General features: G+C 52.4%; 1 protein-coding gene across 2 annotated transcripts in view; it reads right to left on the bottom strand.

Moving 5' to 3' along the window:
• Positions 1 to 16,243, bottom strand: part of idh3g (isocitrate dehydrogenase (NAD(+)) 3 non-catalytic subunit gamma) — an 82,915-nt gene extending 66,672 nt beyond the window's left edge. The window contains exons 1-4 of one of the 2 annotated variants that reach the window (XM_070868997.1): positions 16,157 to 16,243; positions 13,254 to 13,301; positions 5,785 to 5,799; positions 1,790 to 1,887 (exon numbers count right to left, since the gene is read on the bottom strand). In XM_070868997.1, coding sequence (XP_070725098.1) covers positions 1,790 to 1,887; positions 5,785 to 5,799; positions 13,254 to 13,301; positions 16,157 to 16,222 — 227 coding nt within the window. In that variant the 5' untranslated portion in view covers positions 16,223 to 16,243. The remainder of the gene's footprint in view (positions 1 to 1,789; positions 1,888 to 5,784; positions 5,800 to 13,253; positions 13,302 to 16,156) is intronic. The other variant, XM_070868998.1, reaches the window with a different exon arrangement.
• Positions 16,244 to 24,196: the final 7,953 nt, after the last annotated feature.

Raw genomic sequence — 24,196 nt, 5'->3', positions numbered from 1 at the left:
GACCCCGTGTCCTAACTCGCACCGAGTCCCACTCACCCATCACCCCCTGTGCTCACTGACCCCGTGTCCTAACTCGCACCGAGTCCCACTCACCCATCACCCCGTGGTCACTGACCCCGTGTCCTAACTCGCACCGAGTCCCGCTCACCCATCACCTCCTGTACTCACTCGCACCGAGTCCCACTCACCCATCACTCCCTGCCCCGTGTCCTAACTCGCACCGAGTCCCACTCACCCATCACTCCCTGCCCCGTGTCCTAACCCGCACCGAGTCCCGCTCACCCATCACCCCCTGTGCTCACTGCCCCGTGTCCTAACTCGCACCGAGTCCCGCTCACCCATCACCCCCTGTGCTCACTGCCCCGTGTCCTAACTCGCACCGAGTCCCGCTCACCCATCACCCCCTGTGCTCGCTGACCGACACTGGCTCCCGGTCCGGCAACGCCTCGATTTTTAAATTCTCCTTCCTAGTGTTCAAATCCCTCCATGGCCTTCTTGCCCCTCCCTAACTCTGTAACCCCCTCCAGCCCTCCCTATCTCTGTAACCTCCAAAAACTCTGCTGCCCCCGTGTCCTAACTTACACCGAGTCCCGCTCACCCATCACCCCCTGTGCTCGCTGACCTACACTGGCAACGACTCATTTTTAAAACCCTCATCCTCATGTTCAATTCCCTCCCTGGCCTCCTCGCCTCCCTCCTATCTATGTCTTTAACCTCCTGCAGCCCCACAACCCTCCGAGATCTCTGCCTCCCTACAGTTCTGCCCTCTTGTGCATCCCCCGATTCCCTTCACTCCACCATTGGAGGTCGTACCTTCAACTGCCTGGGGCCCAAGCTTTGGAACTCCCTCCCTAAATCTCACCGCCTCTCTCTTCTCCTCCTTTAAGACACTCTTTAAAATCTAGCCGTTTGCCCAAGCTTTTGGTCACCTGCCCTGTAATCTCCTTAAGTGGCTCAGCTCTGATTTCCAGCTCCAACTGTGTGATTAAACTCATCTATCAGTTAAAAGGAGACATTTGTACACAAAGCAGTATCTCTCAGTCCCTCTTCCTCAGGGAGATATCTGTACACTGACTGGTGTCTCTCAGTCCCTCTCCCTCAGAGAGATATCTGTACACTGACTGGTGCATTGGGATTGTGTACAATGGGAGTGAATGGGAAGGGGTTGGGTTCATTGGGATTGTGTACAATGGGAGTGAATGGGAAGGGTTTAGGTCCATTGGGATTGTGTACAATGGGAGTGAATGGGAAGGGTTTAGGTCCATTGGGATTGTGTGCAGTGGGAGTGAATGGGAAGGGGTTGGGTCCATTGGGATTGTGTACAGTGGGAGTGAATGGGAAGGGGTTGGGTCCATTGGGATTGTGTACAGTGGGAGTGAATGGGAAGGGGTTGGGTCCATTGGGATTGTGTACAGTGGGAGTGAATGGGAAGGGGTTGGGTCCATTGGGATTGTGTACAATGGGAGTGAATGGGAAGGGGTTGGGTCCATTGGGATTGTGTACGATGGGAGTGAATGGGAAGGGGTTGGGTCCATTGGGATTGTGTACAGTGGGAGTGAATGGGAAGGGGTTGGGTCCATTGGGATTGTGTACAGTGGGAGTGAATGGGAAGGGGTTGGGTCCATTGGGATTGTGTACAATGGGAGTGAATGGGAAGGGGTTGGGTCCATTGGGATTGTGTACAATGGGAGTGAATGGGAAGGGGTTGGGTCCATTGGGATTGTGTACTGTGAGGCACGGTTCACATTAATTGTTCCTGATTTCGATTCATGAGCGAGAGGATTCTCACCTGAAAACATCTCTGACGTGCAGCATCAACTCAGGGCCAATTCCGTCTCCCGGGATCATCGCCACCGTGTGACGGCCTCCGTACTTGGCCGGAGGGGGCTGCAAGAAAACTAGACCGTCAGTGAACATAAGAATTAGGAGCGGGAGTCGGCCATTCGGCTCCTCGAGCCTGCTCCGCCATTCAATGAGATCACGGCTGATCTTCCTCCTCAACTCTACTATCCCGCCCGATCAATCGATTTCCCGAGAGTCCAAAAATCTATCGATCTCAGCCTTGAATATACTCATTGACTGAGCCTCCACAGCCCTCTGGGGCAGAGAATTCCAAAGATTCACCTCCCTCTGAGTGAAGAAATTCCTCCTCATCTCAGTCCTAAATGGCCGACCCCTTATCCTGAGACTGTGACCCCTGGTTCTGGACTCCCCAGCCCGGGGGGAAACACCCTCCCTGCATCCCCCTCAGAATCCTATACATTTCAATGAGATCACCTCTCATTCTTCTAAACTCCGGAGAGTGCAGGCCCAATCTACACAATCTCCCCTCATAGGACAGCCCTCCTCCACACCTCTCCTCCCAATTGTACCCTGCCCCAAGGAAGGTCAATGGTATCTTGGCCTTTATTGCAAGGGGGGTGGAGTTTAAAAGCAGGGAAGTCCTGCTGCAGTTATACAGGGTATTGGTGAGGCCACACCTGGAGTACTGCGTGCAGTTTTAGTCTCCGTATTTAAGGAAGGATATACTTGCTTTGGAAGTAGTTCAGGGAAGGTTCACTCGGTTGATTCCGGAGATGAGGGGGTTGTCTTATGAGGAAAGGTTGAGCAGGTTGGACCTCTACTCATTGGAGTTTAGAAGAATGAGAGGTGATCTTGTTAAAAGGTATAAGATTCTGAGGGAGCTTTGATAGGGTAGATGCAGAGAGGATGTTACCCCTCGTGAGGGAATCCACAACTGGCGGGGGGTTAATAGTCTCAGAATAAGGGGTCGCCCATTTAAAACATAGATGAGGAGGAATTTCTTCTCTCAGAGGGTTGTAAATCTGTGGAATTCTCTGCCCCAGAGAGCTGTGGAGGCTGGGTCATTGAATAAATTTAAGGTGGAGATCGACAGATTTGTGAGCGATAAGGGAGTCAAGGGACATAGAAAATAGAGTAGGCCATTCGGCCCCTCGAGCCTGCACCATTCAATATGATCATGGCTGATCCTCTATCTCAACACCATATTCCCGCTTTCTCCCCATACCCCTTGATGCCTTTTGTGTCTAGAAATCGATCCGTCTCCCTCTTAAATATATTCAGTGACTTGGCCTCCACAGCCTTTTGTGGTAGAGAATTCACAGGGAGCGGGCAGGGAAGTGGAGCTGAGTCCATGATCGGATCAGCCATGATCGTATTGAATGGCGGAGCAGGCTCGAGGGGCCGAATGGCCGACTCCTGCTCCTACTTCTTATGTTCTTGGGAGGCACAGGAACAGTTGGGAGTTGACTCTGTCCCTAGTTCCTCCGTCTCACGAGCCTTCCATCGCAGACACTCTCTTCAAACCCTCCCCGCCTCTTTCCCAAAGACCCAGCTGCTCTGCATCCAACATTGGAGGCCTTTCTGACTCGGAGGCGACAGTACCCGCAGTCGGGCTTTTCACGGCTATCCAACATGCTTTCCTGCTCATTTTTAATCCCGGCGCCGGCTCAGAAATTGCCAGATTTATAGAGCTGGGCGTCACAACTTGGCACAGTGGGATTTGAACCCACACTCTCCGGGGCGGCAGGGAGTCGCTAGACCATGAGACCGCCGGCAACGCTCCACAGCGCCACTCGGTGGCGGTCACCGGGACCTGCAGGTGCTTGGGCGCTGGTGTTCGGCCAGGGTCGAGCTGGGCCCCGCGATGCCCCCCAGGGAGGAAGAGTTGGCCAACGCACAACGTCCAAGGGAGGGCACGCTGGTGGTGGGGGTAAAAGTACTGGAGGAATGTCAGCCCTGATCAGGAGACGAGCAGAGAAACTTAGGAGAGCATACAAACAGAGAAAGACCCACTGGTCCGTCGAGCCTGCCCCACACAATTGCGATATACAAGAACATAAGAAATAGGAGCAGCAGTCGGCCATTCGGCCCCTCGAGCCTGCTCCGCCATTTAATACGATCATGGCTGATCCGATCATGGACTCAGCTCCACTTTCCTGCCTGCTCCCCATAACCCCTTATTGACTAAGAAACTGTCTATCTCGGTCTTAAATATATTCAATGTCCCGGCTTCCACAGCTCTCTGAGGCAGCGAATTCCACAGATTTACAACCCTCTGAGAGAAGAAATTCCTCCTCGTCTCAGTTTTAAATGGGCGGCCCCTTATTCTAAGACCATGCCCCCTAGTTCTAGTTTCCATCAGTGGAAACATGCTCTCTGTATCCACCTTGTCAAGCCCCCTTCATAACTTTATACGTTTCGATAAGATCACCTCTCATTCTTCTGAATTCCAATGAGTAGAGGCCCAACCTCCTCAACCTTTCCTCATAAGTCAACCCCCTCATCTCTGGAATCAACCGAGTGAACCTTCTCTGAACTGCCTCCAAAGCAAGTGTATCCTTTCGTAAATACGGAGACCAAAACTGCACACAGTACTCCAGGTGTGGCCTCACCAATACCCTGTATAACTGGAGCAAGACTTCCCTGCTTTTATACTCCATCCCCTTTGCAATAAAGGCCAAGATACCATTGGCCTTCCTGATCACTTGCTGTACCTGCATACTATCCTTTTGTGTTTCATGCACAAGTAACCCCCAGGTCCCGCTGTACTGCAGCACTTTGCAATCTTTCTCCATTTAAATAATAACTTGCTTTTTGATTATTTTCTGCCAAAGTGCATGACCTCACACTTTCCCACATTATACTCCAGCTGACAAATTTTTGCCCACTCACTGAGCCTGTCTATGTCCTTTTGCAGACTTTTTGTGTCCTCCTCACACATTGCTTTTCCTCACATCTTTGTATCATCAGCAAACTTGGCTACGTTACACTCGGTCCCTTCTTCCAAGTCGTTAATATAGATTGTAAATAGTTGGGGTCCCAGCACTGATCCCTGCGGCATCCCACTAGTTACTGATCACCAACCCGAGAATGAACCATTTATCCCGACTCTCTGTTTTCTGTTAGTTAGTCAATCCTCTATCCATACTAATATATTACCCCCAACCCCGTGAACTTTTACCTTGTGCAGTAACCTTTTATGTGGCACCTTGTCAAATGCCTTCTGGAAATCCAAATATACCACATCCACTGGTTCCCCTTTATCCACCCTGTTTGTTACATCCTCAAAGAACTCCAGCAAATTTGCCAAACATGACTTCCCCTTCATAAATCCATGCTGACTCTGCCTGACCGAATTTTGCTTTTCCAAAATGTCTTGCTACTGCTTCTTTAATAATAGACTCCAACATTTTCCCAACCACAGATGTTAGACTAACTGGTCTGTAGTTTCCTGCTTTTTGTCTGCCTCCTTTTTTAAATAGGGGCGTTACATTTGCAGTTTTCCAATCTGCTGGGACTGCCCCAGAATCCAGGGAATTTTGGTAAATTACAACCAATGCATCCACTATCCCTGCCGCTACTTCTCTTAAGACCCGAGGATGCAAGCCATCAGGTCCAGGGGCTTTATCTGCCTTTAGTCCCATTATCTTACTGAGTACCACCTCCTTAGTGATTGTGATTTGTGTTAAGTTCCTCCGCCCCCTATAGCCCCTAGACTATCCACTGTTGGGATATTGTTTGTGTCCTCTACCGTAAAGACTGATACAAAATATTTGTTCAGTTTCTGCCATCTCCATGTTCCCCATTACTAATTCCCCGGTCTCGTCCTCGAAGGGACCAACATTTACTTTAGCCTCTCTTTTCCTTTTTATATACCGATAGAAACTCTTGCTATCTGTTTTTATATTTCGTGCTAGTTTACTTTTGCCTATCTTCAGCTCTTGTTAGTAGCAACGTATTTGCAATAAAAAAAATACTTACAATTGATTGATCGGCCTGAGAGATAGGAGAAAGGAGAAGGTGGTTAATTAATCACACACCAAGCCAATAGTGAAGCTTCATTAAGGTATATTCACAGTTCCGCGAGCCTGCCCACTGACACAATCCAGGGGTAAACAGCACTTCGGCGAGAGGAGGTTTGTGCAAAGGTCCTGGCTAGGTGGGGCACCTTGTGGACAAATCTTCTGTACTTCAACTGGGCAATGCTTGAATCACAGCACAGCACAGCTGCACTTTCATCACGACTGACAATATACAGAGTAGTCAGCAGCTATTGAGTGCAACCACTGGGATTGTGTACAGTGGGAGTGAACAGGAAGGGGATTGGGTCCATTGGGATTGTGTACAATGGGAGTGAATGGGAAGGGGGTTGGGTCCATTGGGATTGTGTACAGTGGGAGTGAATGGGAAGGGGTTGGGTCCACTGGGATTGTGTACAGTGGGAGTGAATGGGAAGGGGTTGGGTCCATTGGGATTGTGTACAGTGGGAGTGGATGGGAAGGGGTTGGGTCCATTGGGATTGTGTACAGTGGGAGTGAATGGGAAGGGGTTGGGTCCATTGGGATTGTGTACAGTGGGAGTGAATGGGAAGGGGGTTGGGTCCATTGGGATTGTGTACAGTGGGAGTGAATGGGAAGGGGTTGGGTCCATTGGGATTGTGTACAGTGGGAGTGAACAGGAAGGGGGTTGTGTCCATTGGGATTGTGTACAGTGGGAGTGAATGGGAAGGGGTTGGGTCCATTGGGATTGTGTACAGTGGGAGTGAATGGGAAGGGGTTGTGTCCATTCGGATTGTGTACAATGGGAGTGAATGGGAAGGGGTTGGGTCCATTGGGATTGTGTACAGTGGGAGTGAACAGGAAGGGGGTTGTGTCCATTGGGATTGTGTACAATGGGAGTGAATAGGAAGGGGGTTGGGTCCATTGGGATTGTGTACGGTGGGAGTGAACAGGAAGGGGGTTGTGTTCATTGGGATTGTGTACAATGGGAGTGAATAGGAAGGGGGTTGGGTGCATTGGGATTGTGTACAGTGGGAGTGAATGGGAAGGGGTTGGGTCCATTGGGATTGAGTACAATGGGAGTGAATGGGAAGGGGTTGGGTCCATTGGGATTGTGTACAGTGGGAGTGAATAGGAAGGGGGTTGGGTCCATTGGGATTGTGTACAGTGGGAGTGAATAGGAAGGGGTTGGGTCCATTGGGATTGAGTACAATGGGAGTGAATGGGAAGGGGTTGGGTCCATTGGGATTGTGTACAGTGGGAGTGAATAGGAAGGGGGTTGGGTCCATTGGGATTGTGTACAGTGGGAGTGAATGGGAAGGGGTTGGGTCCATTGGGATTGTGTACAGTGGGAGTGAATGGGAAGGGGTTGGGTCCATTGGTATTGTGTACAGTGGGAGTGAACAGGAAGGGGGTTGTGTCCATTGGGATTGTGTACAGTGGGAGTGAATGGGAAGGGGTTGGGTCCATTCGGATTGTGTACAGTGGGAGTGAATGGGAAGGGGTTGGGTCCATTCGGATTGTGTACAATGGGAGTGAATGGGAAGGGGTTGGGTCCATTGGGATTGTGTACAGTGGGAGTGAACAGGAAGGGGGTTGTGTCCATTGGGATTGTGTACAATGGGAGTGAATAGGAAGGGGGTTGGGTCCATTGGGATTGTGTACGGTGGGAGTGAACAGGAAGGGGGTTGTGTCCATTGGGATTGTGTATAGTGGGAGTGAATGGGAAGGGGATTGGGTCCATTGGGATTGTGTACAGTGGGAGTGAACAGGAAGGGGGTTGGGTCCATTGGGATTGTGTACAGTGGAGTGAATGGGAAGGGGTTGGGTCCATTGGGATTGTGTATAGTGGGAGTGAATGGGAAGGGGTTGGGTCCATTGGGATTGTGTACAGTGGGAGTGAATGGGAAGGGGTTGGGTCCATTGGGATTGTGAACAATAGGAGTGAATGGGAAGGGGTTGGGCCCATTGGGATTGTGTACAGTGGAGTGAATGGGAAGGGGGTTGGGTCCATTGGGATTGTGTACAGTGGGAGTGAATGGGAAGGGGGTTGGGTCCATTGGGATTGTGTATAGTGGGAGTGAATGGGAAGGGGTTGGGTCCATTGGGATTGTGTACAGTGGGAGTGAATGGGAAGGGGGTTGGGTCCATTGGGATTGTGTACAGTGGAGTGAATGGGAAGGGGTTGGGTCCATTGGGATTGTGTACAGTGGGAGTGAATGGGAAGGGGGTTGGGTCCATTGGGATTGTGTATAGTGGGAGTGAATGGGAAGGGGTTGGGTCCATTGGGATTGTGTACAGTGGGAGTGAATAGGAAGGGGTTGGGTCCATTGGGATTGAGTACAGTGGGAGTGAATGGGAAGGGGGTTGGGTCCATTGGGATTGTGTACAGTGAGAGTGAATAGGAAGGGGGTTGGGTCCATTGGGATTGTGTACAGTGGGAGTGAATGGGAAGGGGTTGGGTCCATTGGGATTGTGTACAGTGGGAGTGAATGGGAAGGGGTTGGGTCCATTGGGATTGTGAACGATAGGAGTGAATGGGAGGGGCAGAGATCTGGGAGGGGTGTAAGGGCTGGAGGAGGTTACAGAGATAGGGAGGGGGAGGGGGCGAGGGGCACGGAGGGATTTGAACACGAGATGGGACAATTTTAAAATGAAGGCGTAGCCGGATCGGGAGCCAATGTAGGTCGGTGAGCACAGGGGTGAGGCGGGAGTGGGACTCGGTACGAGTTAGGACACGGGGGGGGGGGGGGGGGACGGCCGAGTTTTGGGCGAGCAGAGGGCGGACGGTGGGAGGTTCAAGTAGGGGAACACTGGAATAGTCCTGTCCCGAGGAAACAAAGGTGACTGTTTAGGATTGCTGCCCACTCTGGGACTATGAAACCCTGGAGAGCTCGGAAAAGCCCCATGGTTTCAAATTCAACACCCGCATTTGTGTGGGAAGTGCATTCAATAACAACTTGTATTTATATAGCGCCTTTAATGTCTCAATGTTTTCAAATCCCTTCATGCCCTCACCCCTCCCGATCTCTGTAACCTCCTCCAGTCCCTACACCCCTCCCTATCTCTGTAACCTCCTCCAGCCCCTACACCCCTCCCTATCTCTGTAACCTCCTCCAGCCCCTACACCCCTCCCTATCTCTGTAACCTCCTCCAGCCCCTACACCCCTCCCTATCTCTGTAACCTCCTCCAGTCCCTACACCCCTCCCTATCTCTGTAACCTCCTCCAGCCCCTACACCCCTCCCTATCTCTGTAACCTCCTCCAGCCCCTACACCCCTCCCTATCCCTGTAACTTCCTCCAGCACCTACACCCCTCCCTATCTCTGTAACCTCCTCCAGCCCCTACACCCCTCCCTATCTCTGTAACCTCCTCCAGCCCCTACACCCCTCCCTATCTCTGTAACCTCCTCCAGCCCCTACACCTCTCCCTATCTCTGTAACCTCCTCCAGCCCCTACACCCCTCCCTATCTCTGTAACCTCCTCCAGCCCCACAACCCCCCAGAGATGTCTGCACTCCTCCAATTCTGCCCTCCTGAGCATCCCCGATTATAATCGCTCCACCACCGGTGGCCGTGCCTTCTGTTGCCTGGGCCCCAAGCTCTGGAACTCCCTCCCTAAACCTCTCGGCCTCTCTCGCCGCCTTCAAGACGCTCCTTAAAACTGATCTCTGTGACCAAGCCCTGCGCTAATTTGCCCTTATGTGGCTCGTGTCAAATTTTTAGCTCATAATACTCCTGTAACATAGAAACATAGAAAATAGGTGCAGGAGTAGGCCATTCGGACCTTCGAGCCTGCACCACCATTCAATAAGATCATGGCTGATCATTCCCTCAGTACCCCTTTCCTGCTTTCTCTCCATACCCCTTGATCCCTTTAGCCGTAGCTCCCTCTTGAATATATCCAATGAACTGGCATCAACAACTTTCTGCGGCAGGGAATTCCACAGGTTAACAACTCTCTGAGTGAAGAAATTTCTCCTCATCTCAGTCCTAAATGGCCTTATCCTTAGACTGTGACCCCTGGTTCTGGACTTCCCCAACATCAGGAACATTCTTCCTGCATCTAACCTGTCCCACCCATCAGAATCTTATACGTTTCTATGAGATCCCCTCTCATCCTTCTAAACTCCAGTGTATAAAGGCCCAGTCGATCCAGTCTCTCCTCTTATGTCAGTCCTGCCATCCCGGGAATCAGTCTGGTGAACCTTCGCTGCACTCCCTCAATAGCAAGAACATCCTTCCTTAGATTAGGAGACCAAAACTGAACACAATATTCCAGGTGAGGCCTCACCAAGGCCCTGTACAACTGCAGTAAGACCTCCCTGCTCCTATACTCAAATCCTCTCGCTATGAAGGCCAGCATACCATTTGCCTTCTTCACCGCCTGCTATACCTGAATGCCAACTTTCAATGACTGATGTACCCTGACACCCAGGTCTCGTTGCACCTCCCCTTTTCCTAATCTGCCGCCATTCAGATAATATTCTGTCTTCGCGTTTTTGCCACCAAAGTGGATAACCTCACATTTACACATTATACTGCATCTGTCATGCATTTGCCCACTCACCTAACCCGTCCAAGTCACCCTGCAGCCTCTTAGCATCCTCCTCACAGCTCACACCGCCACCCAGCTTAGTGTCATCTGCAAACTTGGAGATATTACACTCAATTCCTTCATCCAAATGATTAATGTATATTGTAAATAGCTGGTGTCCCAGCACTGAGCCCTGCGGCACCCCACTAGTCACTGCCTGGCATTCTGAAAAGGACCAGTTTATCCTGACTCTCTGCTTCCTGTCTGCCAACCAGTTCTCTATCCACGTCAGTACATTACCCCTAATGCCATGTGCTTTAATTTTGCACACCAATCTCTTGTGTGGGACCTTGTCAAAAGCCTTTTGAAAGTCCAAATACACCACATCCACTGGTTCTCCCTTGTCCACTCTACTAGTTACATCCTCAAAAAATTCCACAAGATTTGTGAAGCATGATTTCCCCTTCATAAATCCATGCTGACTTGGACCGATCCTGTCACTGCTTTCCAAATGCGCTGCTAGTTCATCCTTAATAATTGATTCCAACATTTTCCCCACTACTGATGTCAGGCTAACCAGTCTATAATTACCCGTTTTATCTCTCCCTCCCTGTTTAAAAAGTGGTGTTACATTAGCTACCCTGCAGTCCATAGGAACTGATGCAGAGTCGATAGACTGTTGGAAAATGATCACCAATGCATCCACTATTTCTAGAGCCACTTCCTTAAGCACTCTGGGATGCAGACTATCAGGCCCCGGGGTTTTATCGGCCTTCAATCCCATCAATTTTCCTAACACAATTTGCCGCCTAATAAGGATATCCTTCAGTTCCTCCTTCTCACTAGACCCTCGGTCCCCTAGTATTTCCGGAAGGTTATTTGTGTCTTCCTTCGTGAAGACAGAACCAAAGTATTTGTTCAATTGGTCTGCCATTTCTTTGTTCCCCATTATAAATTCACCTGAATCTGACTGCAAGGGACCTACGTTTGTCTTCACTAATCTTTTTCTCTTCACATATCTATAGAAGCTTTTGCAGTCAGTTTTTATGTTCCCGGCAAGCTTCCTCTCGTACTCTATTTTCCCGCCTCCTAATTAAACCCTTTGTCCTCCTCTGCTGAATTCTAAATTTCTCCCAGTCCTCAAGTTTGCTGATTTTTCTGGCCAATTTATATGCCTCTTCCTTGGATTTAACACTATCCCTAATTTCCCTTGTTAGCTACGGTTGAGCCACCTTCCCCGTTTTATTTTTACTCCAGACAGGGATGTACAATTGTTGAAGTTCATCCATGTGATCTTTCAATGTTTGCCATTGCCTATCCACCATCAACCCTTTAAGTATCACTCGCCAGTCTATTCTAGACAATTCACGTCTCATACCATCGAAGTTACCTTTCCTTAAGTTCAAGACCAGAGTCTCTGAATTAACTGTCACTCTCCATCTTAATAAAGAATTCTACCATATTATGGTCACTCTTCCCCAAGGGGCCTCGCACAACAAGATTGCTAATTGGTCCCTTCTCATTACACAACACCCAGTCTAGGATGGCCAGCTCTCTAGTTGGTGAAGCGCCTTGCACTATATAAATACAAGTTGTTATTGGGACAAGCGTATTAGGGGATTAGAGCGCAGGGGGGTGCGAGGGCGAAGGGGGGCGAGGGCGAAGGGGGGCGAGGGCGAGAGCGCGGGGGGGGGGGCGAGGGCAAGAGCGCAGGTGGGGGGGGGGGGCGAGGGCGAGAGCGCGGGGGGGGGGCGAGGGCAAGAGCGCAGGTGGGGGGGGGGGGCGAGGGCCAGAGCGCGGGGGGGGGGCGAGGGCAAGAGCGCAGGTGGGGGGGGGGGGGGCAAGAGCGCGGGGGGGGGGCGAGGGCGAAGGGGGGGCGAGGGCGCAGGTGGGGCGAGGGCGAAGGGGGGGCGAGGGCGAAGGGGGGGGCGAGGGCGAAGGGGGGGGCGAGGGCGAAGGGGGGGGCGAGGGCGAGAGCGAAGGGGGGGCGAGGGCGAAGGGGGGGGTCGAGGGCGAAGGGGGGGGCGAGGGCGAAGGCGAGGGCGAAGGGGGGGGCGAGGGCGAAGGGGGGGGCGAGGGCGAAGGGGGGGCGAGGGCGAAGGGGGGGGCGAGGGCGAAGGGGGGGGCGAGGGCGAAGGGGGGGGCGAGAGCGAAGGGGGGGGCGAGAGCGAAGGGGGGGGCGAGGGCGAAGGGGGGGGGGCGAGAGCGAAGGGGGGGGGCGAGAGCGAAGGGGGGGGCGAGAGCGAAGGGGGGGGCGAGGGCGAAGGGGGGGGCGAGGGCGAAGGGGGGGGCGAGGGCGAAGGGGGGGGCGAGGGCGAAGGGGGGGCGAGGGCGAAGGGGGGGGCGAGGGCGAAGGGGGGGGGGCGAGGGCGAAGGGGGGGGCGAGGGCGAAGGGGGGGGCGAGGGCGAAGGGGGGGGCGAGGGCGAAGGGGGGGGCGAGGGCGAAGGGGGGGCGAGGGCGAAGGGGGGGGGCGAGGGCGAAGGGGGGGGGCGAGGGCGAAGGGGGGGGCGAGGGCGAAGGGGGACGAGGGCGAAGGGGGGCGAGGGCGTAGGGGGGGGCGAGGGCGAAGGGGGGGCGAGGGCGAAGGGCGGGGCGAGGGCGAAGGGGGGGGGCGAGGGCGAAGGGGGGGCGAGGGCGAAGGGGGGGGCGAGGGCGAAGGGGGGGGGGGCGAGGGTGAAGGGGGGCGCGAGGGCGAGGGGGAGTAAAGTGTCCCAGACTAGCCGGCTCCTTGCCCCCCTCCACCACTCAATGCAAAGCCAAGAGAAGAGCAGCTAAAGAGGGTTGTTAGTTCAGTGAAGATTTGCAAGACATCGGCGTCGGGAGCCTGAAACGATGGCCAGCGAATCGCGCGGAGCCGTCGGAGGTCACATGGGGTAAACCTGCCGTCCTATTGGCCGATGGCGATCAGACTTACAACGAATGCCGCGAGGCCTCGGTGACCGGACGCTGTCACACCCAACACCTGCGGGGGGACAAAATGAGGCAGGGTTAGTTAGCAGGAGGCAAACCACCACCACGGCTGCTCCGCACACACTTCCTGTCCGTGACATCTTACTTCCTGTCGACGCGAGCCTGACGCACTTTGGTAGCAATTCCCGTTAAAAAGGCAAACTACAATGTAAACAGGTCACGCTGTCATCGCAGCCTCTCGCCAGAGGGTGGCGCTGTGGGCCTCTCGGTATTTTTTTTTTAGCATTTCCAAATCCCTCAGCCTGTTCTGCTGCTCCAACCACCTCTCGAATCAGGAGAGGAGGCAGCCGCTCAGCCCCTCGAGCCCCGTGCTGTGCCGGCTCGGTGACGGAGCGACCCCAATCAGTCCCACACTCCCCCCTGCCCTTTCCCCACAGCCCCGGCACATTTCCCCTTCCAGTATTTATCCAATTCCCGGTTTGAAAGTCACGATCGAATCTGCTCCCACCGAGCTTTCAGGCAGCGCGTTCCCGATCACAACAACTCGCTGCGTAAACACATTCTCCCCATCTCCCCCTCTGGTTCTGCTGACAATTATATTTATACAGCATTAGACTGCAGTCTGTAACTCACTCCCTGGGTATATAATTCTATATGTAAACCCCCACTAGATTAGACTGCAGTCTGTAACCTACTCCCTGGGGATATAATCCGATATATAAACCCCCACTGGATTAGATTGTAGCCTGTAACCCACTCCCTGGGTATATTACTCTATATAAAAGAACATAAGCAACAGGAGCAGGAGTCGGCCATTCGGCCCCTCGAGCCTGCTCCGCCATTCAATTAAGATCAAGACTGATCTGATCTTGGCCTCAGCTCCACTTCCCTGCCCGCTCCCCATATCCCTCATCGCCCCAAAAAATCTGTCTATCTCCACCTTAAATATATTCAATGATCCAGCCTCCACAGCTCTCTGGGGCAGAGAATTCCACAGATTTACAACCCTCTGAGAGAAGAAATTCTTCCACATTTCCATTTTAAATGGGCAGCCCCTTATTCTGAAACTGTGCCCCCTAGTTCTAGGTTTCCCCACGAGGGGAAACATCCTCTCTGCATCTATCCTGCCCAGCCCGCTTATAATCTTACACGTTTCAATAAGATCACCGCTCATTCTTTTAAACTCCAATGAGTAGAGGCCCAACCTGCTCACCCTTTCTTCATAAGACAACTCCCTCATCTCAGGAATCAACCGAGTGAGCCTTCTCTGAATTACCTCCAAAGCAAGTATATCCTTCCTTAAATACAGAGACCAAAACTGTACGCAGTACTCCAGGTGTTTAATCCCCCTGGATTAGATTGCAGTCTGTAACCCACTCCTTGGGGATATAGAAACATAGAAAATAGGAGCAGGAGTAGGCTATTCGGCCCTTCGAGCCTGCACCATTCAATATGATCCTGGCTGATCCTCTATCTCAACACCATATTCCCGCTTTCTCCCCATACCCCTTGATGCCTTTTGTGTCTAGACATCTATCTATCTCCCTTTTAAATATATTCAGTGACTTGGCCTCCACAACCTTCTGTGGTAGAGAATTCCACAGGTTCACCACCCTCGGAGTGAAAACATTTCTCCTCATCTCGCTCCTAAATTTCCTACCCCGTATCCTAAGACTGTGACCCCTTGTTCTCGACTTCCCAGCCCTGGGGGGACACATCCTCCCCGCATCCAGTCTGTCCAACCCCGTCAAAATTTTATACCTTTCAATGAGATCCCCTCTCATTCTTCTAAACTCTAGTGAATACAGGCCCAGTCGACCCAATCTCTCCTCATACGGCAGTCCTGCCATCCCAGGAATCAGTCTGGTGAACCTTCTTTGCACTATATATAATCCCCTAGATTAGATTGCAGTCTGTGACTCACTGCCTGGGGATATAATCCTCTATATAATCCCCCTGGATTAGATTACAGTCTGTAACTCACTGCCTGGGGATATAATCCTATATATAATCCCCTAGATTAGATTACAGTCTGTAACTCACTGCCTGGGGATATAATCCTATATACATTCCCCTAGATTAGATTACAGTCTGTAACTCACTGCCTGGGGATATAATCCTATATATAATCCCCTGGATTAGAATACAGTCTGTAACTCACTGCCTGGGGATATAATCCTATATATAATCCCCTAGATTATATTACAGTCTGTAACTCACTGCCTGGGGATATAATCCTATATATAATCCCCTGGATTAGATTACAGTCTGTAACTCACTGCCTGGGGATATAATCCTATATATAATCCCCTAGATTATATTACAGTCTGTAACTCACTGCCTGGGGATATAATCCTATATATAATCCCCTAGATTAGATTACAGTCTGTAACTCACTGCCTGGGGATATAATCCTATATATAATCCCCTAGATTAGATTACAGTCTGTAACTCACTGCCTGGGGATATAATCCTATATATAATCCCCTGGATTAGATTACAGTCTGTAACTCACTGCCTGGGGATATAATCCTATATATAATCCCCTGGATTAGATTACAGTCTGTAACTCACTGCCTGGGGATATAATCCTATATATAATCCCCTGGATTAGATTACAGTCTGTAACTCACTACCTGGGGATATAATCCTATATATAATCCCCTGGATTAGATTACAGTCTGTAACTCACTGCCTGGGGATATAATCCTATATATAATCCCCTAGATTAGATTACAATATTGACCCAATTTCCTGCTTGCAAGCCTGAAATTGCCAGGTGGACTGCCCCTTTAAGAGGGGAGGCGGTGACCGCCAATGGCGGCCGGTGACCTTGGAGACGCGGTTTAAGCCGACAGAAAGCATTTATATCCGGCTTTTGGCCGTGTTTGGAGCGGCTGCCGTTACCTGGGCCGGGCCGTTAAGCGCTGTCTGTGCCGCTAGGCACCGGGTCACCCATCGCAGCGCCGCCATCTTCCTTCTTCCCTTCTTCCACCCAGCGCCGCCCACTGCGCATGCCCGACGCGCGCCGCCCGCCGGGACTTGTAGTTCCCCACGGCCGGCCTGGCTCCTATTGCGCATGCCCACTAAACCCCGCGCCCACTGCGCGCACACACACACACACACCCCCCCGCCCGCCGCACTCTGGGAGCTGTAGTCCTCCTCGCATGCCCACGCTCCCCCACTGGACACTACGCATGCCCACGCACTCCTACTGCCCACTGCGCATGCCCACAACCCACACTGCCCTCTGGGAGTTGTAGTCCCCCTACCAGCAAGGCAGCCACATGCAGACTCCCAATTCCCCTCTCCCCTTAACCCTGGTATCTCAAGTTTATAACTTCTCTCCTTTTCAATTCTAGAAATAAACCCTAGTGCTTGGTTTGCTTTCTTTTTAATGGCCTTCTCAACCTGCGTCGCTACTTCTAGTGATTTGTAAGAAAAGAAAGCAAGACTTGCATTCATATAGCGCCTTTCATGATCATCATCATCACAGGCAGTCCCTCGGAATCGAGGAAGACTTGCTTCCACTCTTAACACGAGGCCTCACGTGGCTGAACAGTCCAATACGGGAACCACAGTCCCTGTCACAGGTGGGACAGACAGTGGTTGAGGGAAGGGGAGGGTGGGACTGGTTTTCCGCACGCTCCTTCCGCTGCCTGCGCTTGGTTTCTGCACGCTCTCGGCGACGAGACTCGAGGTGCTCAGCGCCCTCCCGGATGCACTTCCTCCACTGAGGGCAGGACTGGTCTTTGGGCCCAGGGACTCCCAGGTGTCGGTGGGGATGTTGCACTTTATCAGGGAGGCTTTGAGGGTGGTCCCTTGTAACGTTTCCTCTGCCCACCTTTGGCTCGTTTGCCCGTGAAGGAGTTCCGAGTCAAGCGTTTACTTGATGTCATGTATGTAACCACAATGTAACACCACTGTATTACTGTATACACACAACCTAGATGCACACCTTGACCACAGGGGGTAAACTTGTGGGAGACACTCCTTACCTGATCTCCCAGGTATATAAAGGGAGGTCCCACGCAGGGTCATCACTTGTGGAGTGCTGTTAATAAAGAGTTAAGGTCACAGAGTGACCTTGTCCCTAGAATGTGCCTCGTGTGGTTTCATGCAGTCGAGTAAGGACTTTACATTGGCGACGAGAAACGGGAACTCACGACCCACGAGAATGGCCACCGGTAGTGCAGAGGAACGGTGCTGTGTTGGGGAAGACTGGGACGATTTTGTCACGAGGCCTCAGCAAAGCTTCGTTACGAAAAAATGGCTGGTGGATGCAGCGGCCGACAAGCGAAGGGCTCATCTCTTGGCCAGCTGTGGACCAAAGACTTAGAAACATAGAAACATAGAAAATAGGTGCAGGAGTAGGCCATTCGGCCCTTCGAGCCTGCACCGCCATTCAATGAGTTCATGGCTGAACATGCAACTTCAGTACCCCTTACGCGCTCATGAAAGACTTACTAGCACCTGAGAAGCCATCGGACAAAACCTTTGAAGAACTTACCAAACTGATCGGGGAGCACCTCAAACCGGCGAGCAGCATACACATGGCCCGACAGATTCTATACCCACCGACGTCGTGAAGGGCAGAGCATACCGGACTTCGTAGCGGACCTCCGGCGTTTGGCCAGCCTCTGTAAGTTCACAGACGCCTGCAGGGGGGAGATGCTCAGGGACTTCTTCATCGAGGGCATCGGTCATGCGGGAATTTTCCGCAAATTAATTGAGACCAAGGATTTGACCTTGGAAGCGGCGCCGTTGTTAGCTCAAACTTTCATGCCGGGGGAGGAAGAGACGAAAATAATATACACGCGCAATTCTGCATCTAACATGGCGATGGGTCAGGGAGTCAACATCATCAATGCAACTCAGAGCCCCGCAGGCAGGCAGGGGCAGTCCGACATTCCCCAGGCAGCAATAGACCCCAGAGTAGGACTCCAACAGAGACAATGGCAGGCTGAACGGACATTTATGCCATCACAGCGGACAATGCGGCCCGGGATGGGGCCATTGACACCCACTAATAGGGTACTTAAGAGCAGTCAAAGGGACAGTCAGAGCGGAATGCCTGGCCATCGTCCCTTTGTTCCCAACAATGGAAGCTTTAACTCATGCTGGAGGTGTGGGGGAAAACACTCAGCCAGATCTTGCAGATTTCAACAGTTTGTCTGCAGGAACTGCAATCTCAGTGGCCATTTAGCTCAAAATTTTGCAGGAAGCCTGAAACCAGACTAATATATGAGGCGGATGGACCAGAAGAGGGTTCTTTGAGGCAGGATGACTTTTGGGGCAAATCGATGGACGCCGAAGTTCAGCGGGTCCATGCAGCGAACAGTTCATACACCAAAATGCCACCAATGGTGATGAGGGTTTTATTAAACGGCATCCCAGTACGCATGGAGCTGGACACTGGGGCCAGCCAGTCACTCATGGGCGTCCAGCAATTCGAGAAGCTATGGCCACTCAAAGCCAGTGGACCCAAATTCGCATGTATTGAGACACAATTACGGACTTACACTAAAGAAATCATTCCAGTGCTAGGCAGTGCAATGTTGGCTGTCACACACAATGGGTTAGTGAATCGGCTGCCGCTCTGGATTGTCCCGGGCAATGGTCCTACACTGTTGGGGAGGAGCTGGTTAGCCGAGATGAACTGGAAATGGGGGGATGTTCACGCAATGTCATCTGTGGAGCGAAGTTCGTGCTCACAAGTCCTACAACAATTCGATTCACTATTCCAAAGTCGGGACTTTCAAAGGCACCAAAGTAGTGATACACATCACCCCGGACGCCAGGCCAGTGCACCACAAAGCCAGAGCGGTGCCGTATGTAATGCGGGAAAAGATCGAGAGCAAATTGGACCGGCTGTTGCGAGAGGGCATCATCTCGCCTGTTGAATTCAGCGACTGGGCGAGCCCCATCGTTCCCGTTCTAAAAGCGGATGGCTCTGTCAGGATCTGTGGCGACTACAAGGCCACCATCAATCGGGTGTCCCTACAAGATCAATACCCGCTCCCGAGAGCAGAGGACCTCTTCGCCACGCTGGCAGGCGGCAAGCTGTTCACCAAGCTGGACCTCACTTCAGCCTATATGACCCAGGAACTGGCCGATGAATCCAAACTACTGACCACCATCACCACGCACAAGGGACTGTTCGTTTATAACAGGTGCCCGTTTGGCATTCGGTCAGCGGCCGCGATTTCTCAACGAAACATGGAAAGCCTGCTTACATCCATTCCTGAACGATCGTATTCCAGGACGACATCCTCATCACGGGTCGAGACACCGAGGAACACCTCCACAACCTGGGGGAGGTGCTACGCCGACAGGACCGGGTAGGCCTGCGACTCAAGAAGTCTAAATGTCTGTTTTTGGCTCCTGAGGTTGAGTTTCTGGGCAGGAGGGTTGCCGCAGATGGGATTCGGCCCACCGAATCCAAAACAGAGGCGATTCGACGAGCACCCAGGCCCTGCAACACATCGGAGCAGCGTTCATTCCTGGGACTCTCGAACTATTCGGGAACTTTCTGCCGAACTTGATCACGTTGTTGGAGCCGCTACACGTGCTCCTGTGTAAGGGTTGTGATTGGTTTTCGGGGGACTGTCAGGAACGGGCTTTTGATCGGGCACGAAACCTACTTTGTTCAAACAAGTTGTTGACCCTGTACGACCCCTGTAAACGTTTAGTTCTGACATGTGATGCATCGTCCTATGGGGTTGGGTGCGTGTTGCAGCAGGGCAATGCCGAGGGTCAGCTACAACCTGTGGCTTATGCCTCCAGGTCGCTCTCTCAAGCAGAACGGGGATATGGGATGGTCGAGAAGGAAGCGCTCGCATGTGTCTATGGTGTAAAAAAAATGCATCAGTACCTCTTCAGTAGGAAGTTTGAATTAGAAATGGACCTCAAGCCATTAACATTCTTGTTGTCAGACAGCAAGGCTGTCAATGCCAACGCATCAGCCCGCATACAGCGATGGGCTCTCACGCTGGCTGCTTATGACTGCTCCATCCGGCACCGGCCTGGCACTGAAAATTGCGCTGACGTGACTGAGGGGACAACGGAGCAAAGCGCTGAGATGGTCATGGTTGTCGATGCCTTTGACAGCGCAGGCTCCCCCATCACAGCCCGCCAGATCAAAATCTGGACCAACAGAGATCCCCTCCTATCCCTGATTAAGAAATGTGTCCTGACTGGGGATTGGGCGCCCGCACACGGAGCATGCCCCGAGGAGGTCAGACCGTTTCACAGACGGATGGATGAGCTCTCCATCCAGGCCGACTGCCTACTATGGGGCAGCCGGGTAGTCATGCCCCAGAGGGGCAGGGAGGCATTCATCACGGAACTCCACAGCGAGCACCCAAGGCATTGTGCTGATGAAGGCCATTGCCCAGTCACATGTTTGGTGGCCTGGAATTGATTCAGACCTGGAACACTGTGTTCGCAGGTGCACGACGTGTGCCCAGCTGGGTAATGCCCCCAGGGAGGCCCCGCTCAGCCTGTGGCCCTGGCCCACCAGGCCATGGTCATGCATTCACGTTGACTACACGGGCCCGTTCATGGGGAAGATGTTCCTCATTGTAGTAGACGCGTACTCGAAATGGATCGAGTGCATCATCCTGAATTCATGCACGTCATCCACCACCGTGGAAAGCCTACGTGCGATCTTCGCAACCCATGGCTTGCCGGACATCCTGGTTAGTGATAACGGCCCATGCTTCACAAGCTACGAATTCCGGGAGTTTATGTCGGGCAATGGCATCAACCACGTCAGGACTGCACCGTTCAAGCCGGCCTCCAATGGCCAGGCAGAACGTGCGGTCCAAATCATTAAGCAAGGTACGCTCAGGATTCAAGGACCCTCCCTACAATGCTGCCTATCGCGTCTCCTGCTGGCCTATAGATCCCGCCCGCACTCGCTCACGGGGGTCCCACTCGCAGAGGTACTAATGAAACGGACACTCAAAACTCGGTTGTCCCTCAGTCACCCAGTCCTGACCGACATAGTCGAGGGCAAGCGCCTGTCCCAAAACGAGTACCATGACCGTAATTCGAGGGGGAGATGTATAGAAATAAATGATCCTGTATTCGTCCTCAATCACGCCATGGGCCCTAATGGCTCGAGGGCACTGTAATTGACAAAGAGGGGAATAGGGTCATCGCGGTAAAACTCAACAATGGTCAGATATGCCGTAAGCATCTGAACCAAGTAAAAAAAAGGTTCAGCATGGACACGGAGGAACCTGAAGAAGACCATGAGATGGAGCTCACACCACCACCAGTGAATGAGCAACAAGAGCATTCAGAAGAATGCACAGTCCCTGCGGTCAGCCCGGACAGGCCGGAATCACCACAGGGGACAGACACTCACATCAGTGTCCAACAACCAGAGCCCCAACTGCGGCGCTCCACGAGGGAGCGAAGACCACCCGAGAGACTTAACCTATGATCCCAGTTAGACTTTGGGGGGGAAGGTGATGTCATGTATGTAACCACAATGTAACACCACTGTATTACTGTATACACTCAACCTAGATACACACCTTGACCACAAGGGGTGAACTTGTGGGAGACACTCCTTACCTGATCTCCCAGGTATATAAAGGGAGGTCCCACGCAGGGTCATCACTTGTGGAGTGCTGTTAATAAAGAGTTGAGGTCACAGAGTGACCTTGTCCCTATAATGTGCCTCGTGTGGTTTCATGCAGTCGAGTAAGGACTTTACACTTTGGGAGTCTCGTGTCTGGGGGGACATGCGGACAATGTGGCCCTGCCCAGCGGAGCTGGTCGAGTGTGGTCAGTGCTTCGATGCTGGGGATGTTGGCCTGGTCGAGGATGCTAACGCTGATGCGCCTGTCCTCCCGGGGGATTTGTAGGATCTTGCGGAGACATCGTTGGTGGTATTTCTCCGGCGACTTGAGGTGTCTACTGTACATGGTCCATGTCTCTGAGCCATACAGGAGGCGGGTATCACTACAGCCCTGTAGACCATGAGCTTGGTGGGAGATTTGAGGGCCTGGTCTTTGAAAACTCTTTTCCTCAGGCGGCCGAAGGCTGCACTGGTGCACTGGAGGCGGTGTTGGATCTGGTTGTCAATGTCTGCCCTTGTTGATGAGAGGCTCCCGAGGTATGGTCCACGTTGTCCAGGGCCGCGCCGTGGATCTTGATGACTGGGGGGCAGTGCTGTGCGGCGAGGTCAGGCTGGTGGAGGACCTTTGTCTTACGGATGTTTAGTGTAAGACCCATGCTTTCGTACGCCTCAGTAAATACGTTGACTATGTCCTGGAGTTCAGCCTCTGTATGTGCGCAGACGCAGGCGTCGTCCGCGTACTGTAGCTCGACGACAGAGGTTGGGGGTGGTCCTGGACCTGGCCTGGAGACGGCGAAGGTTGAACAGGTTCCCACTGGTTCTGTAATTTAGTCCCACTCCAGCGGGGAGTTTGTTGACTGTGAGCTGGAGCATGGCAGCGAGGAAGGTTGAGAAGAGGGTTGGGGCGATGAGGCAGCCCTGTTTGACCCCGGTCCGGACGTGGATTGGGTCTGTGACCAATCCGTTGGTCAGGATCACGGGCTGCATGTCGAGGGGGAGAAGAGGGGAGGGTGAGGGGAGGGATGAGGGGGGAGAGGGATGGGTTGCCCTTCTTCCCGTGGTGCTGCGCGGTGATTGGTATTTGGGGATGGAGGGGGTGGGTGACCGACCTTCTTCCCATGGTGCCGCGGGCGGTGGGTATGCCCTTCTTCCCGGTGAGTAGTGGGGTACCGCAAGGTTCTATTGGTGAGAAAGCAGGAATGGGGTACTTAAGTTGCATGTTCAGCCATGAACTCATTGAATGGCGGTGCAGGCTAGAAGGGCCGAATGGCCTACTCCTGCACCTATTTTCTATGTTTCTATGTTTCTATGTGCTGGGGCCCCAGCTGTTTACATTGTACATTAATGATTTAGACGAGGGGATTAAATGTAATATCTCCAAATTTGCGGATGACACTAAGCTGGGTGGCGGTGTGAGCTGCGAGGAGGATGCTATGAGGCTGCAGAGTGACTTGGACAGGTTCGGTGAGTGGGCAAATGCATGGCAGATGAAGTATAATGTGGATAAATGTGAGGTTATCCACTTTGGTGGTAAAAACAGAGACAGACTATTATCTGAATGGTGACAGATTAGGAAAAGGGGAGGTGCAACGAGACCTGGGTGTCATGGTACATCAGTCATTGAAGGTTGGCATGCAGGTACAGCAGGCGGTGAAGAAAGCAAATGGCCTTCATAGCGAGGGGATTTGAGTATAGGAGCAGGGAGGTCTTACTGCAGTTGTACAGGGCCTTGGTGAGGCCACACCTGGAATATTGTGTACAGTTTTGGTCTCCTAATCTGAGGAAGGACATTCTTGCTATTGAGGGAGTGCAGTGAAGGTTCACCAGACTGATTCCCGGGATGGCGGGACTGACCTATCAAGAAAGGCTGGATCAACTGGGCTTGTATTCACTGGAGTTCAGAAGGATGAGAGGGGACCTCATAGAAACGTTTAAAATTCTGGCGGGACTGGACAGGTTAGATGCAGGAAGAATGTTCCCGATGTTGGAGAAGTCCAGAACCAGGGGTCACAGTCTAAGGATAAGGGGTAAGCCATTTAGGACCGAGATGAGGAGAAACTTCTTCACCCAGAGAGTGGTGAACCTGTGGAATTCTCTACCACAGAAAGTTGTTGAGGCCAATTCACTAAATATATTCAAGAGGGAGTTAGATGAAGTCCTTACTACTCGGGGGATCAAGGGTTATGGCGTGAAAGCAGGAATGGGGTACTGAAGTTTCATGTTCAGCCATGAACTCATTGAATGGCGGTGCAGGCTCGAAGGGCCGAATGGCCTGCTCCTGCACCTATTTTCTATGTTTCTATGACCCTCAGCATTGCCCTGCTGCAACACGCCCCCAACCCCATAGGACGATG

The sequence above is a fragment of the Pristiophorus japonicus genome, chromosome 32 (assembly GCF_044704955.1).
Source record: "Pristiophorus japonicus isolate sPriJap1 chromosome 32, sPriJap1.hap1, whole genome shotgun sequence".
Classification (NCBI taxonomy): Eukaryota; Metazoa; Chordata; class Chondrichthyes; family Pristiophoridae; genus Pristiophorus; species Pristiophorus japonicus.
The sequence above is the reverse complement of the archived record's forward strand: the minus strand, read 5'-3'. Positions and strand labels throughout refer to the sequence as shown.